The 21235-nt window shown below is 40.4% G+C and overlaps 1 protein-coding gene across 1 annotated transcript in view; it reads left to right on the top strand.

The window, feature by feature from the left end:
* LOC116992530 (amine oxidase [flavin-containing] B-like) overlaps window positions 1–21235 on the top strand; it is a 53074-nt gene that overhangs the window by 7788 nt on the left and 24051 nt on the right. The window contains exons 2-3 of the mRNA XM_033052265.2: window positions 10100–10194; window positions 11032–11169. Coding sequence (XP_032908156.1) covers window positions 10100–10194; window positions 11032–11169 — 233 coding nt within the window. The remainder of the gene's footprint in view (window positions 1–10099; window positions 10195–11031; window positions 11170–21235) is intronic.

Genomic DNA, 21235 nt, shown 5'->3' with positions numbered 1-21235 from the left:
TATTGTTATTGCTGCCTTGAAGGATGGTCAAAATATGATCATTCATCTAATTCACTAATTTTTGTATTTTTTCCTTGTGGACTGATTCATGTCTAAGATTTACAATTTCGTAATGGTGCATTATTCTTGTTTAACAGTTTTTTGCTGTTTTCAGTGGTCAGTGAGGCTGCACTACATACCATTAGTATTAAAACCATGAATGACTAGTAGTCTTCTAAATAACCCATCCATGCTCTTGTATTTTGCACTTTCTCTGTCCTGTCAGTTTTCTGTTCAAACAGCTTGTTTAAAAGAAAAACCAGTATAAAGTCACTTGGAAAACTGTATTTTCTCCACAAACCCTTATTTGGTTTGGAGCTTGAAGGGAAGAGAAAGAAGAATGGTCATCAGGGTCTCATTTGGGGAGACCCTGAGTTCTGGATAGGTGAGTAATAAAGAGGTGCTGAAAAGTGCCTGTGGAGCCAGAGAGGAGTTGCACTGACCCAGCCAAGAAATAATGAGAATATTATTTATGGAAAGAGCAGGCTTCTGTTCCTATACCACCCACAGCCCCACAGCACTTAATTGTGTGAGTTTTGTGGGCTCTCAACAACATCAGAAGCAGCAGCAGCCGTGGATGGAGAGCAGGGAGCTGCCCAAGGAAATGATGGGCATCGGGATTTTTGTAGGGGATCTGTGTGGTTGTGTAAAGGAAGGGAAGGCAGGGGAAAGGAGAGCAAGGGATAAGGATGGGGGAATGCAAAGTGAACACCATCCCTGGAAGAATGGGTGGTCTAGTCTATGTAGTCTGAGACTTTGTGGGTTGCTTCTAGTAGTTGGCACATCTGGCAAAATAAATCACAGCTGCACTTTTACCACTGAAGAGTCTGGCTGTGGCTCATTAGAGGCTTGGGCATCTTGCAAAGATAAAATTATGGTAGTGGCCTGGCTTCTGTTGGCACTTCATTTTTCAGGTGGTTACAGAGTTCCCTGAAGTTTTGATTTATTTTAAACCTGCTCATCTTACAGATATTACTTTGTGCTATTCAAGTTTTTCATGCTTTTCAGTTTCCACACAGCTGGAAGTGAGGAGGGTGGGGAGGAAAGATGCCCCTGTAGCCTCCTGCCTCCCAGGCAGCTGGTCTTTATCTTGATGGTATAATTCATATATAAAACATTGAATTGAGTCTGTTCAGTTGACTGCACACAGCAGCAGCTGATCAAACAGCAGGTTCATACTGTGCACCATGATTACCTGGATTACTGGGACAGCTTGAGTGTAAACTGGGCTCATTTTTGCTTGAGTGATAAATCTGTGTTTGAATGTATTAAATATCGGAGCAAGACACCTCTTTTGTTCCAATATGAATTAATTTTTTATGAGGTAGCTTGGCCAGAGGCTGAAGCAGTGAGTTATGCTAAATAATGAGCATAAATGAGGAAAGGTTGTAAATGCTTTTTATTTTCCACTTTAGATATTTATCTTTTCTTCTATGCTTCTTTCACCATTTTTGCCCCTTCACATTCTATCAGAATGGTACAATTCTAGTAGTAGCATTTTTTCTTTGCTAGCAGTGATGTTTTAATGAACTGTTTGGCTCAAAGTTCTCCCTGCCTGCACTTAGGGATGGATGGAAGTCACAAGTCATCTGATTAAGTGCTTCTCTTGGGCTTCTCTGCATGACACGTACATTGTCAACCTTTGGTATCTCACCTGGGGAATGATTTGGACTTCCAGAAGGGTTCATCTTAATTTTTCAGTTGTTCAAATAAAAAAGATGTTCACAAATCCTTGTGGGCTTTATAATTTAGCCTGCATATGTGGGCTGTGATGATGATAGGAATTTCCCAAGAGTCTCTGGGGCTGTTTGGAAGTGACATTGAGAGGTGCTCAGTATAAATCTGTGATCATTGTGTGCTATTTGTGTGAAATTCGTTAGCTGAACATCAATTAAAACATGAAACAAAATGGATAGCCTTGGGATGAGGGCATCATGGGTCTGCTGGGCTTTGCTGATGCCCAGCCTGGCCTAGGTGAACACCTATGAGTCATTAGATACTGAAAAATCTGGGAAATTCCATGTTAATCTTTAATGTCAAGATATGAGAATGATATTCTGATTATTTTTAAAGTTCACTTTTCCCAGATGATTGTGTTTTTTGAGCATTTACCTTTCTCAGAGGACTAAAAAAACCAAATTCTTCGCTTGAGAACAAACAAGACTTGGCAAAACAGATAAGCATTTCTCTTCTGATGCAACTTGCATAATTTTGCAAAATTTTCCAGATGCACCTTAGCTTTTTTTTCCTCACATTGCTGTGTATGGAAGGCAAAACTATTCTTCAGAGTAAACTTGACTGGAATTTTATTTGCTTGTAGATCTCTTCATAATAGTAATGTCTAAAAGGATGCTTTTAGGAAACTGCCTGTATGGACCCTCAGCCACTTCACTGTGCTCAGCTTTATTTGATCCAGTGCTATGATCTGTTTGTTGTAGCACTTTCAGTTCTCTCTGACCTCCTTTTCCCCTCTGTTGTGTCTACTGTGTTTTGAGGCAGATTGTAAACTAGCAGAAAGGGATGACCTGAGCTAAAGGAGACCCCGGGGTGTGTGATAATATCAGAGGGTGTGTGATATCAGAGTGTAAATGATAATTACATGATTAATATTATTATTAATATTAGCTTTAACTTTTCAGTATGTCCCGGAACCATAACGAAGACATGCAGAATGTGTTTGGATTTGGTTTTTACCTGACTGAAGCCTAGAAGAAGACTTCTGACATGCTTTTAAAGTGTGAGGTGGCTCTTCATGACAAGTCCATTAAATGAAGAAAACACAGTAAATTATTGATACTAGAAATACTCAACCTTTGAAAATCTGGAGTGTCCAGTTTTGTCAATATGAAGTTTCAAGGGGAGCTTCAGATGTAAAAGTGAAGTGGAAATGAGGGAAGCCTTGGGCATAAGCCTGGGCACCACTGTACCAAAGGTGTTGGGTTTACACCCAAATGCCACAAATTGTCTTCATCCCATGCTTGGCAGGGCTTCATCTCAATACCCCACAGCTTTGCTCACCTCCTTCATATCTGCCCAGGTTCTGCATCACCTAACCAGCTGCGATGCCTGGGACAAGTGTGGGTTGAATATTTGTGATTGTGGTTTTAAGAACTTAATAAATGCTTAATAAATGCTGCTCTCTGCCCTGTGGATGGATTATCCAGGAGCTCCTGCAGGGAGATCACAGAAAGCTGGGACTAGAGTTTATGCTCCCATGAAGTCCCATTAACTCATGGGGATGCTCCTACTGACCTCAGTGACAAAATTACAGAATTAGAGCTCAGACAGAAAAACTCATTGCCTTGGCTAGACAATGAAATGCCAACAGAAATAAATTATATTTGCTCGTAGAGTGCTGTATCTTAGGCAGAAATGTTAGGTCCTTTGTACAAATATTTTAAGTAAATGTACATTTTAAGCAGATAGGTTGATAATGTCTCTTTTTGCTCCTTGGGGTTTCTGAAGCTGTAATTTTGTTGTTTTCCTAAGCTCTGTAATGTTCTAGGTGAGTGATAGTCACCTTAATGGCATTAATTGCAGCATGGTGATACAATTTAGGAAAACAGAGTATCTCCCCCCAGGACCAAAATACTTGGGCCATAAAAGAGTTGCTTTGCTAATTTTCACTGTTTAGACATGAAGGTAAGGCACCAAGAGTGACAATTGACATTGGCCCAGCTCTGCCATGGTTTTAGGCTCTGAACTATAATTTTTGAATTTTCTTTCGTAAGATTGAGTCTGATATCTAAATTACCATTGTTAAGATGGCCCAAATTAGAGGAATTAAAAGGTTACTGAAGGCACAGTATTCCTCACAAGAGCAGAACTCCTCCTTCATGTGAGGAACATTACAAAACAATCCTGTGCCACCTTAACTCACCCAGACCCTGGGCCAACGCTGGTTTTGCTTTTTTGTTGCTGTTGCTGTCTTGGCTTTTGTTTTATTTACAATCCTTATCTATAATGCCTTGCAGGCATTATTGTCTCAAGCCATTATTTCAATTAAAACATTTTAGCTGGCTAATGATGAGTGACAGAGGTGAAGGTGACCAGTGCCAGGTTCGATCTCTCAGTGGCAGAGCAGTAATCAGATTGTGTTCATTAGGGCACAAACAAAACCAATGCTATTAAATTGCAGTTTCTAGCACAGCAATGCAATAAAGAAGCTGTGGAGCACAGAGGAGAAATCCCACTGGTGCAAAAGGCTGCTTGGCTGTGGGTGAGAACTTTTCCTTGGTCCTGCCCTCCATCCCTCCAGGGTCACATGGAAAATGTAATTAATGCTGATGACACTGAATTACAGGATGTTGTGGGGACACTTCTTAGAAGGAGGTCAGAGAGCCCTGAGCATAAACAAGGAGGGTTTTTATTTGAATTTTTGAGTGATTTGGTCTAAGCAACAGCAAACTGGATTCTTCCACGAACTGATCTAATTTTTACATGCTAGAAACTTAATTCCTGATCGAAGGAGTGTTCTTTAATCTTTCCCCCTCTATTTACCTCACCTGCTTGGGGTGTATTCCTCTGAGTTTCTTCTTATTGACCTCATTCACTGTAACTGTGTTGACCACTAATAGTGGTGTTCTCCCCAAATGTCCTTCTGCAACATTAACAGATGGATTTTGTTTCTTTGGGTACAGTGCAGCAGTTTTGGTCAAATTCATTTATTTGCTGTATGTATTTTGCAAATATTCCAGAGGTGGTATCAAAAGTGGTAGCATCAAAGATGGTAGGTCAGGGATACTGTACAAAGACATCTGATAGAGAGGAAAGTTGTATTTCTCACATGATCCCAAAGCAGTACCAGCTTCTATAACTTTTTGTTGGTTTTGACAGATTTCCTGGTTTTTCTTAACATTTTAGATACTTCAGGTAGGGATTTTAAATTTTTTTGCAGAGTGGGGTTTGGGGTTTTTTGGGTTGGTTTTTAATTTTTTTATTGAGACTCATTGCTTAAATTAAGAAAAGAAGTTAAATTCATAGTCAAAATGAGACTTATATTCAAGATCAAGTAGAAGAATGCAAAGATTACTAAAATAACAGCTTCAATGTGCTAAATATCCATGGACATCCGTCTGTTGAATAATTGAATAATTCTGTTAAAAATACTGGAGATTATCTACCTTAGTTGCCTGTATATAATCAATTACCTTATGTTTCCTTCTTTTGCTCTCAGTCTTGTGAAACATTTTTGCATCCCAGGATTTCTCCATGGAGCCCAGGGCAGAGGTCTGTGCTGGTTCTGCAGGCTGCTATCCCATTTCCAAGGTGCATTTTTGGACACATCCTCATGCTGAGCCCGGTGCAATGTTTGTTTTCTGCTCTGGACTGCACCAAGGCTGCTCTGCCCACTGGCTGTGTCAAGCAGCATCTGCTACCTGACATCTCTGCACACTCAGTGATTTAGACGTGGCTGAACAGGTTGACAAGCAGGAAAAAAACAACTACAAACCTTTGCAAGCATATCTTTTATGTCAAAGTAAATAGAGGGAGGAAAATGTTGACAAATTCCATGAATTGGAGGAAGTTCTGCATTAAGATCTGTAAATTAATACACAATGACAGCATTTCTTCCTGCTCAATATACAATTTTAGTCAGAGAGGAATTTTTATGGTTATAAGGTAAACATTTTTTTTTGTGCCAGCCATTTTAGAAGCTATTGAATGCCTGTGGCTTAGAACTTTCTTTCCTCCCTCAATGAATTAAAATTTAGTTTGTAGATGATTTTTATAATTATATAAATGAGAGAAGTGATTTTTTTCCTAGAAAGGCGATAATAAATATGGAGGAACATGATAAAGTAGTGAATAATACAGAGAAAGTACAACAGGAGCACCTTCAGAAATTACAGCTTTTCAGAGATGGAACTTTCAGTCATGTCCTTTCTAAAGGTTTTCTTGTTGAAATGCTAAGATTAAAGGGTGTTTCAGTAAAATTGCTGATTCCAGGCTGAATAGAATGGTGCTCTTAAATGTCAGTCAGATTTTCTAGAAAATGTACTTTAAAATACTCTTTAGGTAGAGAAATATATTTGATCATAGGGCAACACTGTAGGGCAAATGGGCGTCAGATGGAAAATGAGACTCTTCTCACATTTGTCAATTCAAATATAAATATAATAAATATGTTATAATAGTTATATATCATACAAGTATATATAATCCAAATGTACATAAACATACTTTATACAGATATATAAACATGTATAATAAAGGCTGGACTCTTTGGTCTTGGAGGCATTTCCAAGCTTAATGATTCTGGGATTCTATGCAATAGTAGTTTGGATTTTGCCCTAGCATGAATATTTAAGATTTTCTATTTTAAAAAAACCCCTAAAAATCTGAATTAGTCATTATCTCAGGATAAGAAAGCTGTTGATGTCAGAAAGTGAAGTTGTAATGAAGCTGTTTAGTGAAATGATGCAATTTAAGGTGTTTAGTAGGTACAGAGACATCAAACAAGAACAAAATAAGTTGGAGTTGAAGATGAAATAATTACTGTGCTGATTCCATTTGAGGCCAATCTGTGTGAATGCAGAGTGCTGCACGATGGGGATAGAAATGATTTTCGTGACTTGAACTTGCATTGTAAGATTCTGGGGGAGGCAATCTCCCACCAGGATCTCTGCCTTGGGTACCGGGTTGCCGTGGTAACAGATGGAGGCTTGCCCAGTTAAGCATCCTCTGAACACGGTTGTGTTTTCAGTCCAGGGCTTCAAATAATCATCTTTGCTTCTTTGTTGTTTGCATTAATTATCTGCCTCTTGGTTCTTTGAGCAGAACTGCAGGTGAGGCTGCTTAACTGTTTGATTTCTGCTGTATCTCTGTCTGTATATATTTATATTTGGCTCTTGGAGAAAGCTGACCTGTGCTGGAAACTGGACCCAATTTCTGTCTTCTGTGAAATGATGGTGAAAGTGGCTGAGCCCTTACATTGCAATTCAGATCTGATTCTACTGGAATGCTCCTGGGGAGGAGGGAAAGCTGCCTCTGGGTGACAAAATTCTCTGCACAAAATAGGAGCAATAATAGCACCAGTCACAGTTTTGGATGGCTTTTGCATTTGAATGCAGCTCTTTGCCTCGTTTGTGAGGAATGGGGGTAATATCAAAGACTTGCCTTTTGTTGGTGATGTGTTAGAGTGGCAGGTGAGTCAAAGGCAGTGCTGGAATGTGAAATGTGAAGGGTTAAACTTCTCAAGAGGAGATCTTAATGTCACATGTGGCTGATTTTTCCAGGCTTTGCTTCACAGGTATCCAACTGGGGCACAGACAGAACCACTCTGACTCTTGCTCAGAAAAGGGTTTGTGGTGTGTGGGGTTTTCTGCAGCAGTTGTTAGTTTGTGAAGAGCAAACCTCAACTTCATGCCCCAATATTCACATTATAGTGCTCATTTCCATTTTAGTACTATTTTGTTGCTGTTCCTGGTGCTTTACCTGCCCTTGTACCACTTTGGCTCAGAGCTCTCCCTCCACAACATCCAGTCCCCTCACTTATTATAGTGACAATCCAAGAGCCAAGTTTGGGTCCAGCTCCAGGAACAGGAGTGATGTGGCAGTACTGTGATTCCCAATGTGTGAGACGGCAGAACCAGCAACATTCCCAGCTGGGACTCACACTGTACTGTGATATCTGTCACAGCAGCCTTGAGTTACCTGTTCTGTGTGTGCTGAGACCTACTCTGGTGCTTTGCTGTGCTCTCCAACCCTCCTGACCCTCTGCCTTTGCTTCTTCCATCATTTTCCTGTTATGTGTTTGTGATGATTTGTGCAGCAAACCTGGGAGCAGAACACTGGTGTGGGTGAGAGGAAGGGGGGAAGCACCAGCCCTTGAACTGATCAGGTGATGCTTGATTTGGGAATCCTGCAGACTGCATCTTCCAAGCCCCAAGGACATCCCTCCCCCTTTAGAGAGTTATCCTTTCACAGACTTCTCTGCTGGTTCAGCTCCTGGGAGTGAACTGCCTTCGTTCCCAGCTGCACTGAAATGTTTATTCATTGAATTTTAATAAAAAAGTCAAATCTCATATCCCTTAATCAATGTGGGTAACTGAATGCTATTAATTGGTTACTCAATACCTATTAGCATGAAAAGCCAGCAGAGGCCTTCAGTGATACCAGCCTTGAGTTTATGCATTCTTTCTGTAAATTATTAATAACTACTTGTGATCCTCTCCCAACTGACAAAATATTTGTCTTTTTTTGGGAAGTAACTTATTTTTTCTTTAACAGATAAGCCAAATTTATTTAGGAGTTTTGTTGCTTATTTTTCCTCCAGAAGCCAATCTCTCTTTGCAAGTGGTTTGGAGGAGTTTGTCCATGTTTACATACCATGGCTGTTTCTGTAGTATGCTCTTCCTTGGTATCTTCAAATATTTTTGACTGTAGTCAAGGACACTGATCCAGCCAGATGTTTTTGCAATATAATTTCCTCAGTAGGAAGTATGGAAAGACCTTTATCAATTTCATTACTGGTTTTCTCACCAACACTTATGTGAAAACCTAAGATAAATAAGCCTATGAAACTAGGGCAAAGAAAAGGCAGGAGGGTATGATGTTTTAATGGAAACATCTTCAGCTTTTCTTCAGAACATGTCAAATTCATTAAATAGATAGGTCTACACTATTGTAACTTTTTTTCCATTGTTTTTATTGTAATTTTTTTTTTAACATGGGGAAAGAAAGAGCTCAACTGCAGCACCATGTAGCAGTTCCACTGCAGGGCTAGGAACAGGACTGGGCTCTCCTACTCCCAGTCCATGAGTTGGTGAGCAGAATGTTCTGTAGCCTCCCCCCAGGACTGCTATATTTTCTTCATTTTCATTTCATTCAATCCTGCCATGTTAGCTTGGGCCATCTGTTTTTGCTGTCAGTGCTTTTTGCCATTTCTTCCACGGCTGCTTTCTGCTTGGAACAATCTGCTTGGATGACAACTCAAAAACTGCATGTACTAGGACACACAGAGGGAGCTGATTGCATTCTCATGGTAACAAGGCAGGGAGGCAGAAAGGATGCATAAATTATGATGTATGAGTGTGGCTTCCAGCCTGGCCTCTTGCTGAACTTTATTCAACACATCCTGTTGGTTTAAAATGAAATACAGCCTGCTGGAATATAACTCTTGTCCTACTAGAAATCCACATGTGGCCAAAGTAAGCACCTTAGTTTATTTAAATCTCAGCTTGTGTGCTGAACTAAAAGGCAGAGATGATCTTAGGAAGTTGAAAGGTTGTGGGCTGGAATCCTTCCATGTGCACCCTTTCTAGTTCCCTTCATTCCCACAGCAGCTTGACACACTTGCTGCAGGGCTTGACACTGATATTTTCCACTGCAATTGTGAGGATTTATGACATCACAACAAGAGATATTGCCTCCTCTATTTTTACTGTTTCTTCACTTGGGTGTCTCAGCTTCAAGAGCCAGAAGATGGAAATAAAATGTAATAAAAAATGGATGAGGAAAAAACAATTTTTTGGGAGTAGACTTACCCATACTTTTACATCTCTTTGCCACACACAGCTGCACATTCTGTCTCTTAGTCAGACCACATGTTCTGGAGATGGACCCTGTGACCTGACTGTGTGGGAACTTTGCTGCTGTGCTTCAAAATATTCTGAACCGGAAAGCAGAGACGTAGAACAAGTGTCAGGGAAACTTCACAAATTTAGGACAGTCCTAAGTATTATTATACTTCTTCCTTTTTTGTTGTTGGGTTATAAATAACAAAATGCTGGGGAGGGCAGCTTTCTGTTTACAAGCAGTGAAGTTTGTAAGTTCTCTGCCCGGCTGGGTGACCATTGTACCAAGTGCTGGCTGATGCATCAGAATTCCTGAGCATGTGGTACAAAACTTACTCAGCACATGTAAAATTGGACAACAAACTGTTTCATTAGGTGGCTTCAGTTCCATGTAATGATTATTGGGTTTTGAGGGTTTTAATTCCACCACCTCACCACTCTGGCGTAGGGTTTGAATGAAGAATTCAGGATTTGGATGGACAAAAACTGTGCAGTGCATATACAGAAGTATTCTTTAATTGCTCTGCTTTTTTATCTTTTAGGTCTCTCAGCAGCCAAGCTACTGACTGAGTCAGGCTTGAATGTGGTGTTGCTGGAAGCCAATGACAGAGTTGGTGGAAGAACTTTCACCGTAAGGGTAATTATCCCCAGAGCCATTTATATACTACATATTCATACTTGCAGGGGGAAAATCCCTAGATTACCAGCAGGTGGGAAATTTCCTGATGTTGTGCCAGTAAGAGTAGGGAAAGACTGGTATGATGGTGGGGACAGAATATTTCTGTGATCTTTGGGCTCTGGAGTCACCCATTGGGAAGGAGAACACAATGAGCTAAGTTTCAAAATCATTTCCTGGGGAAAGACACTGCAGAAATCTCGATGGAAGAAACACCCCTGAGGCCAGGCATGCTGTGAAAAGTCTTGAGCTGAGCTGTGACATGGCCCATACAGAGTGCTGTAGGGCAGAGCAGTGTCAGGGCTGGTTGGGAACTAGAAGCACTCTATTTCCCTTCACTCCTTTCTCCTGCTCTGTCTTGGCAGGGGATACCCCCTCTCACTCTGCACTCCTGTGCTCTTCCTAGGACAGTGTTTAAACAGGTCACTGGTGAGATGCCTGACTGAGCAAGAGCACTGATGTCTCTGACTCTCTCCTCTTTCTGCATGCCAGGCTCTTTCCTCTTTTTAAAGCTGTAATGGAACAATGGGCCACCTATTCTGGTTATAAACTCCAAATTATAATCAACATGCTGGTTATGAACTCAGTAATCACCACACCAGAACTCTACTGAAGAATTTGTTTTCCACAGGGAGAAGAATCTTAGCCAAAATGCTCTTGGAGTATTTAATTTAATTTAATTTCATTCCCCTGGATTGCTCTTTTAACTTGTGTGCTATTTATAAAGGATTTATCTCTTTTGATTTTTGATTTTTTTTTTCTTCTTCCCTTTTGTATGTGTTGTGTGTGATAAACCAGAATAAGCAAGTTAAATACGTGGACCTTGGAGGGGCTTACGTGGGGCCAACACAGAATCGTCTCCTGAGGCTCTCCAAGGAGCTGGGAATAGAGACCTACAAGGTGAATGAGGTTGAGCACCTGATACACCATGTCAAGGTAAGAGACACTCTCAAGCTGCTGCTGCAAACATGAACATTGTAGAGGTGTCCTTTCTTCTTGTTTCCCACTCTTGCTGCCCTGGAGAATACCTGTTTGAGTATGCAGCATCTGAGTTTGTGGATTAAAAAAATTAGTGTGTTGATAATGAAATCACCAACAAATTACTATGCTAGTGATGCCTGGAGGAGCTGGAACAGAGGCTACACAGAGTTAAGGGGAATAAAATGGGTATTTAATTGAGAGACCTTCAAAGGCCACACCCTGGCAGAACTGGTCATGGCCCTGCCTGGATGGCTCCAAGATGGAAGCAAAAGAGGGATTGGTCACAAGATCTCACATCTTTATGGATTTTAGTCCATTTGCATGCAAGCACCAACTGTCCAATTCATAGTCTCAAATCCTGAGGTTTCATCCTCCTTGCTTGCTGCCCCACCCTCTTCTTGTCATGTTGTTTATGCTTAGGGCCTGAAGTTGGAAGAAGCTGTCCTTGAGTCCCCAGCTGGAAGAGGACTGTTTTGTCTTCATCACCCAGGCACAACTGAAAAGCACACCCAAGCAGAACAGAAAAACTTAGAATTTAAGACATCACTAGCACAAATTAATACATGCACACATATTTATGTGTGTACCCTGTGGGTGCATCCTGTTCGCTCATACCTTGGTTCAGGTCTCACCTGGTAGTTGAAAACTCTCAAAAAACTTCCTTGTTTATGAGTGGTACAACTGTGGCTCTTCTGTGCAGGTCAGCTCTGATATGCACTGCCCAAGGTGTCTGAAAATCCCTTTCAGAAATCCTGGATGTATCTCCAAGCAGGCTGAAAGCCTTTCAGGAGGGGTTCCTAAACCAGTGGCAATTATTATGCTGACAGAGAGAAACGTGAGAGGTTATGTCTGGTTTTGCTGATGGGGAGACTTAACGTGCAGAATAGCAGAATAGTAACTGCAAAAGGCTGTGGGAATCAGACAGTCGTGTGGAGGCAGATCTGGGTGAGCTGCTTGTGGTCTGAAATAGAACAGTTATGGCAAAGCTGTTTCAAAGCCCACTCAGTAGTCATCCTCCAAAAGAGCATCCTTTATTCTTTCCTGTTGTAAACCAGTGTTGCACTTGCACAGAAAGGAAACTTTCCAGGTTAGACCCAAGAGGTTAACTCTGGGTTTCATTATGTGCTCAGGAAAAACCATTGTGCAATGACTGGCAAAATATTTGTAGTTGATGTTTGATCAAAGGTTAAAGACATTGAGAGTTTTTAAAACAGCATAGTGAAAAGAAATCCTGTCATGTTTTCTATTATATTTCCACTCAATTGTTATAAAAAAAAGAGTGTTCTCAAAGTGATTTGCTATGGTGACTGTCTGCAATTACCATTTCTGTGGTAGAACTAATGGATACATCCACAGTGCTCTGTTTGTGTGCCTCTGGCATTGTCTTCAAAGCCAATTTTTCTGTTTGTTCACAGTATTTAGCTTTCAAATCTTCCCAACAGTGATAGGGGGTCATGCCACAAGGGGAAACTCTTGACATGGCCAGTCAGGATTCCCAGCTTTTCAGGGCAACCAGCTGCCCTAGCATGGTGGCTTTCCAAAATACTGCCAGAAATCACTGTTTCTTGAGGTTGTTCCCAGTCAAGTGTTGAAAGTCTCCAAGGAGAGAGATCCTAGATGCTGGCTGAGTTCTCCCAAGCCATGCTAGGAGCCTAGAGATTGTATGGAAACAGTTTGTAGGCTCAATTGCCTGTAGGAGTTCCTGGAGAGAAGAAGGAGAGAAGTGTGTACCAGAACTCCCTGGTAGCCAAGCAAGAGGTAAAGAGAAGAAATAATTCCACAGTCAGTAGTACATCCTTTGCATTTCCTGATTTCATTCATTTTAAATCCTTTATTTCAATTTTTTTTCTGTTTATAAAATTGTGGGGAAGTATTAACATGGTTGAAGAATTACTCACATTTAAATAATTGGCATGTGAGCACTATATAATAAACATATGCACTGTCTTGTGGCCAAATCTTCAGCATTTCGTGTGTCTCCAGCACATTCCTCACAGGTTTCTGAACCATGTGGCTTGTCCATGGTTTCTCTGAAAATGAACAGTGCTCACGTGCTCCTGGAAATCCAGGCAGTGCTCCCAAGCTGCAGATTCAAAGTACACAGAGTGTCCCCTCCGTGAGTTTGAATTCACGTGCTGACCAAGCTTTGTGACTGTGGCCAAGTGTAATTAAATTCTGGACCATAAAATTATCCGAGCCCAGAGAGGCAACGAAGCCTAAAAGTTTTAATTCTTCTTTTGCTACGTAAAAATCAGGCATCACAGTGCATCTTGTAAAATGAGCCACTGCTTTTACTTACACCCAAAGGCAAAATCAAGCCTTTCATAGTTAATTAAATTCATTTTAGAGGCTTTTTAATACAAGTAATATATGCAGCTTCTTTGTAGTACAAAATGAAAAGAATGCATTTTGTTGATCTCTGGGTGGGTCTCTGCTAATTAGACTTTACCAACTTGATTGGGTTGCATGGTTCTTTTCTCCTTTAATCTTTTTTAATGCCAGGTTCTATTGTGAGATTATTTTTGGTTTTGCTCATATTGCGTGTGATATCTTCACAGAAACTCAAAATTATATTTCTTGCCCTACATTTTTTTCTTTTTCCTCCACTTGTTAAGCAGCCTTTTTCATGGTCTTTGAAAAGAGATTAGTATGTTCTTTTCATTTTTTGTAAATACTGGTTCATCAGCCTTAGTGAGAAAATTAGTATTGCTCTGTAAGTAGTGTTTGGTAGGCAAATTGCTGCCTGAACACCATTGATTTTTCAATAGCCTAACTGAAATTAGGTTCATAAATCCAGATTTAAGAAACAAAAACAGAACTTTCTAAGAAGTCATCATCTCCTAAGAGTTCTCCCACTGGACTGGTAGATAGATGTAAAATCTGTAAAATGCTTCTTAAAATGAGATAACTTCTTAGCTGCCCAGGAGAGGATTCAGGGTCCTACCTTAGATATGCAAATTTGCAGCTTTTGACTACTGGTGTTTATTTTCCTCACCAAAATGACAGCTTTTCTCTTTTAAAAAAACAAAGCAAAGAGCATATAGTTCTGGTATTTTTTACCATGTAACAGTCCCTGGAAAGACTGAAATATGAAAATGTGCCAATTATTGTGGGGGTTTAATTAACAATTTTTCCTTGTTAATTCAAGCTGTACTTCTGTGGAGTCTCATTAGCCATGCCAACTTACAGCATTTAAAAACACAAATTTACCATATTTTCAGTTGTAATGCAAGTTCATTGTCCAAATTAACTGTGGAACTGGTTTGCTCTGCTGTCCTAACTCTCTATGAGGAAACATTTCTTTATATGAATTATTCACCCAATGAATCTTTTTACATGATTCCTTCATGTACTGTGAGGATGATCCACTCTTTGTCCAGCTGTGGTGCCAACTGAGCATCCTCTGATCCTGTTTTCTACCAGAGCTTTTTATGGGTTAATGCCATTGATGCTTCCTGGAAATTCCTTATAAAAATGGTAGAAACACTTGTTCCTACTAATCTCTGTGTTGTCTCAGGGCAGGCTGTGGATAGTGCTAGCAGCTGGCTATTTTCACAGCCTATTGCACCTGAAATTCCTCATGTGGTTATAACTGTGTTGTTTATTTAGCACCAAAGGGGCCCCACTGCCATGGCACCCATCCTGGGGATCTGTCAGGTTAAGATGCTGGGGGAAACATGAAGCATCCTCTCCCCAGTCACTGGGTAAGTTCTTGGAAGGAACTTGCCACCACATCATTACCTCAGTGAGGTTCCCTGTAAGAGGATGGAATTACAGTAATTTCAAGATTATAAACTGCACCATTTTGACTAAAATTTTGGTCCGAACCCGAAGTGCGGCTTATAATCAGATGCGGCTTATATATGGACAAAGAATGAAAAGTTGCTGTTTTAGTTTGGAGGACAGGTGTCTGCTGAGAAAGGCAGGAGCTTCTCTTCGAAATGGAGAATGTAAACCCCCTCCCTCCAAATTATTATAATTTTGAAATCAAGGGGCTTTCAGGCAAAAATATGGGAATTAGGAATAACAGTTCTTTACTAGGGAAATTAAAATAGAAATACAGTACTACAAAGAAACAAACTCCAAACCCTGACACAGTCAGAGTACAACCTGACACCCGTCAGGCAGGGTGTTGGCAGCAGTCCCATTCCATGGTGGCTGCATCCTCCTGCAGTGACAGATGTGGCTCAGTTGGAGCAGTGCTCCTGTACAAGGTGCAGTTTCCCTCCGGAGCTCCAGTGGTGATGTGGAGAAATCTGGTTTTCCTCTGGAGTCCAGTGGAGAAAGGGGCTCCCTTAGTGTCCCAAACCCTCTGTTTTTATCTTGGTAAGAAATGTTGGGCTCTTCCCCCTGACTGGAGCAACTCCCAATGGGATGCAGTAATTTTATCAGTGCCACAGTGGGACTCAATGGCCATGAGCAGAAAATGACTGGCTGGAGGAAGGATGGGTTGTGAAAAGATAAAGAACAATGCCCTGCCTGGTTTCAATGGATGGCCCATTAGCAGAATATCTCCCAGGGAGATCAGGATCACTGTCCCCACCCTCAACAGATGGTGATAGAACAGATACCTTTTATCACACTCTGTATTGTAATGTGTGGCTTATAATCAGGTGTGGTTTATAATCATGAAATTACTGTACCTCATGCTCATCCCTCTGGAGGTGTCTGAGTGCATGTCATGCCCACTTGAAGTTTGGCACCATTTTCATACAAGGATAAATAATTTCCAGCTCTGGGGAGAGTGATAATGTGAACCCTGCCTGCTGCACCTCGTGAAGGTGAATATTTAATCAGAACTTTTACACAGAATATTTACACAGAACTTTTTACCAGGACTCCAAATCTGCACTGATTTTGCCAGGTTACCTACTGACCTGCAGTAGACTTGCAGAACAAAATTTTACAGCTCACTTGAGTGTCATTCATTTTCATCACAGTTGTGCTTATTAAAATGCAGTTTGCAGTGGTCTTGTTCATGAATTAGAAATGTGATGGCCACGTTGTATTGGGATTTAATTAGCAACTGGATAAGTGACTGCTGTATCTAAAGCTACAGAATTTAGTGGTGTTTCTTCAGTGATATCTGTGACATATGCACTGAAGCTAAGCAATATGATTTATTTAAGCTTTTCACCTTGTCTGCAGTCTAAGGGCAGTATCTTCTGGCATAGTCTGTTGTGCAGAACATAACTGCTTAAATGGATTTTTGAATTACTGGATAAAAGTGCTTTCATTGTTATTTGTATATCTCAATTAGAGTGTAGTCAGAGAATGGAAAGACTGTAGATATCAGTTTAAGTGAGGTGAATGGCCTCATGTCTTTTGTTTTCTCCCCTTATGATGACTATTTGTAAACAAGAATTTGGGGAACTGAGAAGAAGACATCTGTGTGGTGGAGCAGCTGGGCATCTGGTGTCTTAAAAGGAAAGCCAAGTAAATTTAAAGACTCCTAAATTGCTGCAAGGCCTTGATAGTTTCACATGCCATTATTGGAACACAGATCTATGTTATTTTAACTCTTTGCTGCAGATGAGGGTGCAGACATTGCTGCCACAAGGTGCTGTGCCATTATCACACTCACTTGTAGCTTCAAAAGTGAGTCTGAGGTTGACCAGGCTCAAATTGGTGAAAGCATCTTCCAGACCCCCAGAAGGGATATCCTCCAGTCAGAGGTGAGGAGCAGCTTTGGCAGGAGTAGAGAAAAAGCTGGACTTGTTTGGTCTCACTGGACCTGCCCTGTTAATAGAGGGGCATTTCCCCTTTTCTCCATGCCAGCCAGCTGGCAATATTCACAAGAAGAAATTTCCTAATTAGGCCTTTTTAAATTAAAATATAGATATTTGTATTACAGCAGCTTAAAAGAAGCAATTATGGACAGCAAATCTGCAAAGAGATCTCTGTCAAGGGAGACTGTAAAGCAAGGTCTTGCAAAGGGTGCTTATTGATCAGGAAGATTGAATGGAAGGCTGGAAGCTGTGACCTGATGGCAGCATGAGGATGAAAGCAGTAAGAAAAATGAACTGTGAATAAAATCTGCATTTCTTAATTAAATTTGAGGAGAAAAAAATCTTTGAGTCTTAGCTTTCCCAGACTCCACAGTCTCTTTGTGAGGAGACAAGGAAAAGGATTTGCGCTCCCACCTAGATTGTTTAATGGAGGTTGCTGGGAGAAAGGCTTCAATTGCATGATGGAAAAACTGATTTTTGTTTTCCTGGAGAAGCTGATTAATGTCTACAGGCAAACAGAATTAGAGAAATATATATTTGATACTGGAACAACTGGCTGAGCATACTAGGTTTTACATGTCTGTAAAATTTTATGTAAGTTTTCATATTTTTAGTGACCCCAAAGCCATGTACTACATAAACCCAACGTTCTAGTTGTGGGACAGTGTGTCTACTCAGTTTTACTGTGGGCAGATGCTCTTTTGAAGACTTTATTTCAAATGAAGCTCCACTTTTCTTTTGTATTCATTTATTTATGCCCCATTTATATCTGCTTTTTAGAAGGGAAGAAAGATTTTTCTTTCAACTAAATCTAGAATTGCTGAAAAGTTTTCAACTGATTTTATCCCATGTGTTGACTGGTTTAATTCAGGTGTTAAAAACCACTGCAAAGTACAGTATAAAGAGTATTTAGAAACAAAGTCCCTATAAATCTGTGCTTCATAAGATACCTTAATGTTTTTTCTAAAGGTGTTTTTTGGTGTCTGAAAGAAAATAAATTCTTTCTAGTAGGAAGGAGAGTTGGTTAATTATTTTCAGAGCTCATTGGGACGAGTGCTTATGTATATGTATAGTTATACATAGACTTTAAATTCAGAGCAGATCCTCAAGATCCTCAATTTCACTTTCTATATCACTTTGATGGTGTTCCTCTAATTCTGCTTTTTTTCAAATATGACAAGTATTTACCAGATTGCATGACAAGTGCAGCAGAGTGAAGATGGACTTTATTTCCATAACACAACAGAAATGAGTTGTTCCCAATTAGCTCCTTTCCTTATCAGGATGCATATTTCAAGCCACTGTGTCTGGCTCTGCAACACTTAAAATGGAATTAGTTTTCATAATGAAATTCCCAAGATGTGTTGGCATCCACAGCTGATGAACTCAAATTAAATATTGAAAGCTATTTGGAGGACGTTTTGGCATGTCTTCATGCTCTAGCTTTGCACCATCAGTTATATGTTTTTTTCTGCTGCAATTATATTTTCTAACCTATGATCTTCTTACCTTTAGAATATTATAGTAACCAGCCAAGCATTTGAGATCCTGAGCAGTTTTGCAATGAAGGGAGCTTTAATGAAGCTCAGCTCTGTTACAGTTTCTAAGTAGGTTGTAAAATCTCTCTCATTTTGACCCAGCTACTTGCCTTTTTTTACTTGCGAATTATGATTATAAAAGAGGCTTAGTCTCAAAAACACCTTGTTAGATGTTATGAATTAAAAACAAAGAAAACCAACCAACCAACCAAAAAAACTCCCCAAAACAAACACACACACATCCAAAAAACAGCAAACACACACGCACCCCTCCTCAAAAGAAATCCAAAAATCCCCCCCCAAAAAACCAAAGCAAAATGATACTTTTCCATAAGGCAGCAGATAAGAAACAGCATCTGAGACAGGTACAGAGTTACAGCCTGAAGTGATGTTTTTCTGTTTCTGATTTTCCTTGTCACAGCTTGGACTCTTACAGTTCCTGAGCTCTGGGTGGATGACATTACTGGGATTTTATCTGGGAAAACAGGGTGTGTGTGGTGTACCAGTGCTGTGAATCAGCAGAGGGCACTACGTGCCAATAAACCTATGTGACTGTGAATTAAAATGCAGAGTGACAGCCTTGGTGAAGTGAGCATCAGTTAGTCCAGGGTTTAGATGGTTTAGCTGAGGGAATATCTGTGCTCAGTGAGAGCTGACTTTATTTATAAGATGTTTATGCTGTGCTATGAAAAATGCATGGATCATTGTCACCAGGGGCTTCAGTTCACAGTGCTGCATCTCACTATGGCACTACCTGGGAACATAAAGTTTAGGGGAGCCTGAAGTTGTCCTGGGCCTGCAAAAGCAGGTTTTCTCCTGAGAATCCAACTCTATGGAGATACTGATATTTCCTGGCAGTCCTTGCTCAGCTAAGCATTTGTTCACTGTCACCTTCACAGGACAAGGTGCATGAGATCTGGTCCCTGTGCTCCCCTGAGTGCTGGGGCTGGTATTCAAGGGGCTACTGATATTCACTTGTCATGTTGTGGGGTTTTTTCCCCTGTAATAACTCATTTCTTATGTCAGCTATTTGACCTGAAACAGACCTGATGTATAAAGAGATTTTATTTCTGCACGACTTACACGGGTCCATCGTAACTCAGCCAAATGTTGGTTGACGTGAAACAGATGGAGAAAAATCTATTGGGAATTTTAAAGTTTGTGACAAACACTGGGTTTCTCATTTCCCTGCTGGTTTATTCCTGGGACAGCTGGGTTGCACGAGTTTCCTCCCTTTAGTTTCAGCTTCTTGAGTGAGCTTTAGCCCCCACTGCAGCCTTTGTCAGCAGCAAGTGATCCATGCAATGGCAGGTAGATCTGCAAGTGCTGATGCTGCTGTTGTGGTTTTTTGAAGGATTGCAAGTGGCATCATGAAATCACTTCTAAAATTTTATATACAAATAAAAAAAAGGGGTAAGAAATACTTCTGAGTGTCATAGAACTGGTGTTGAAACCCATGTCAGATTACTGGAAGGGATGGTTATTGTTGACGGCTTTATACAGCTCTGATTTAGGTATAAAAATATTTGAAAAGGAAATGTTTTGTGCATCTTGGGGCATGCAAGTGCCTTGTTATTGTTTAGAGATTCCACACCACCAGGAGGCACAGAGAATGCTATTCCCAGCAAATAAGCAAATTTTGCCTAAATATCAAAAAGTTTTTTGTGTTTGCAAAAATGAAAATTCAGCACAAGTGCAGCTGAAATGTTTTGGTTTGTTGGTAACTACTCAGAGCCATCTGTAGTCTTTCTTTCTGCTGCTATTTTTGTTTCTGTGTAGAACCTAGTCTGGCAGTCTCTTCTCAAACAACGTTCTGATTGACAGCTCCTGGAGTTTTGTTTGTGCAAGAAATAAGGATCAGGCCTTGGGAGATGCCTTAGGAGCTCTTGAAAGTAACTTTCAGAGGAAACTCGCTATCTTTGATGATTGTTTTTATTTTTTTTCAGGTAGAAGTTTTTTCCAGTTCTTTATGAGACTTACCACCCCAACTCCCTGCACAAGAATCATAGCCAAGGTTTTCCTTCTGGCAGTTGAAATGCAGTGAAATGGAAGAAGAGTAGCACAGAAATTTGGTTTGTGTGTCTCTCAGCCGTGCGCTCATGAGGAAGCGCTGCTGGGAATTCAAGACTTGAGTTAACTCAGAGGGGATGGCTGGGTTGGGGTTGCCTCTGGCAGAACAGGAAGCTCAGAACAAAATCAATAATTAGAGTAACCCATTCTGATGCTGTCCTGGTATTCTTGAGCACAGCAGTGTGCTTGTTTCATAAACCTAAAACTGGGAAATAGCAGGAGCTTGAAACCAAGCTGATAAGCTCTGGCTTTGGAATACTTACAGGGTGGTGACACCAGTGAGGGCTCCAGACTTCAGAAACCACAGTAAAACTGACTTCTTCAGGCCAATAATTGGTGCCTTGTAGCTACTTCTTGTCCATTTACCAAAGAATTAAATCCTTTTCTCTGCAGTTTGCTTTCTTCCTAACTTTCATTGCCTCAGTGTTTTTGACAAGGATTCCATTAGAGTCTTCTGTCCGTAAAGATTAGGTGAAAAACCAGTTTCTTCTTCACTTTCTCTGATCTGTTTGGGAGTTTTGCAAACTAATTTTCTCTTATTCATGGGTTTGATTTTGTTTTTTTACTGATTTCTGAGTATCCTTCTCTTTGAATTAAAAGTCCTCAAAGTTATTAGGCAGTATTTTTCCAAGTTATATTTAATTTTGTTATTTCCAGACCAAGTTTAAAGTCTTTCAGGATCCC

This window comes from Catharus ustulatus, chromosome 2, assembly GCF_009819885.2.
Source record: "Catharus ustulatus isolate bCatUst1 chromosome 2, bCatUst1.pri.v2, whole genome shotgun sequence".
Taxonomy (NCBI): domain Eukaryota; kingdom Metazoa; phylum Chordata; class Aves; order Passeriformes; family Turdidae; genus Catharus; species Catharus ustulatus.
The sequence above is the reverse complement of the archived record's forward strand: the minus strand, read 5'-3'. Positions and strand labels throughout refer to the sequence as shown.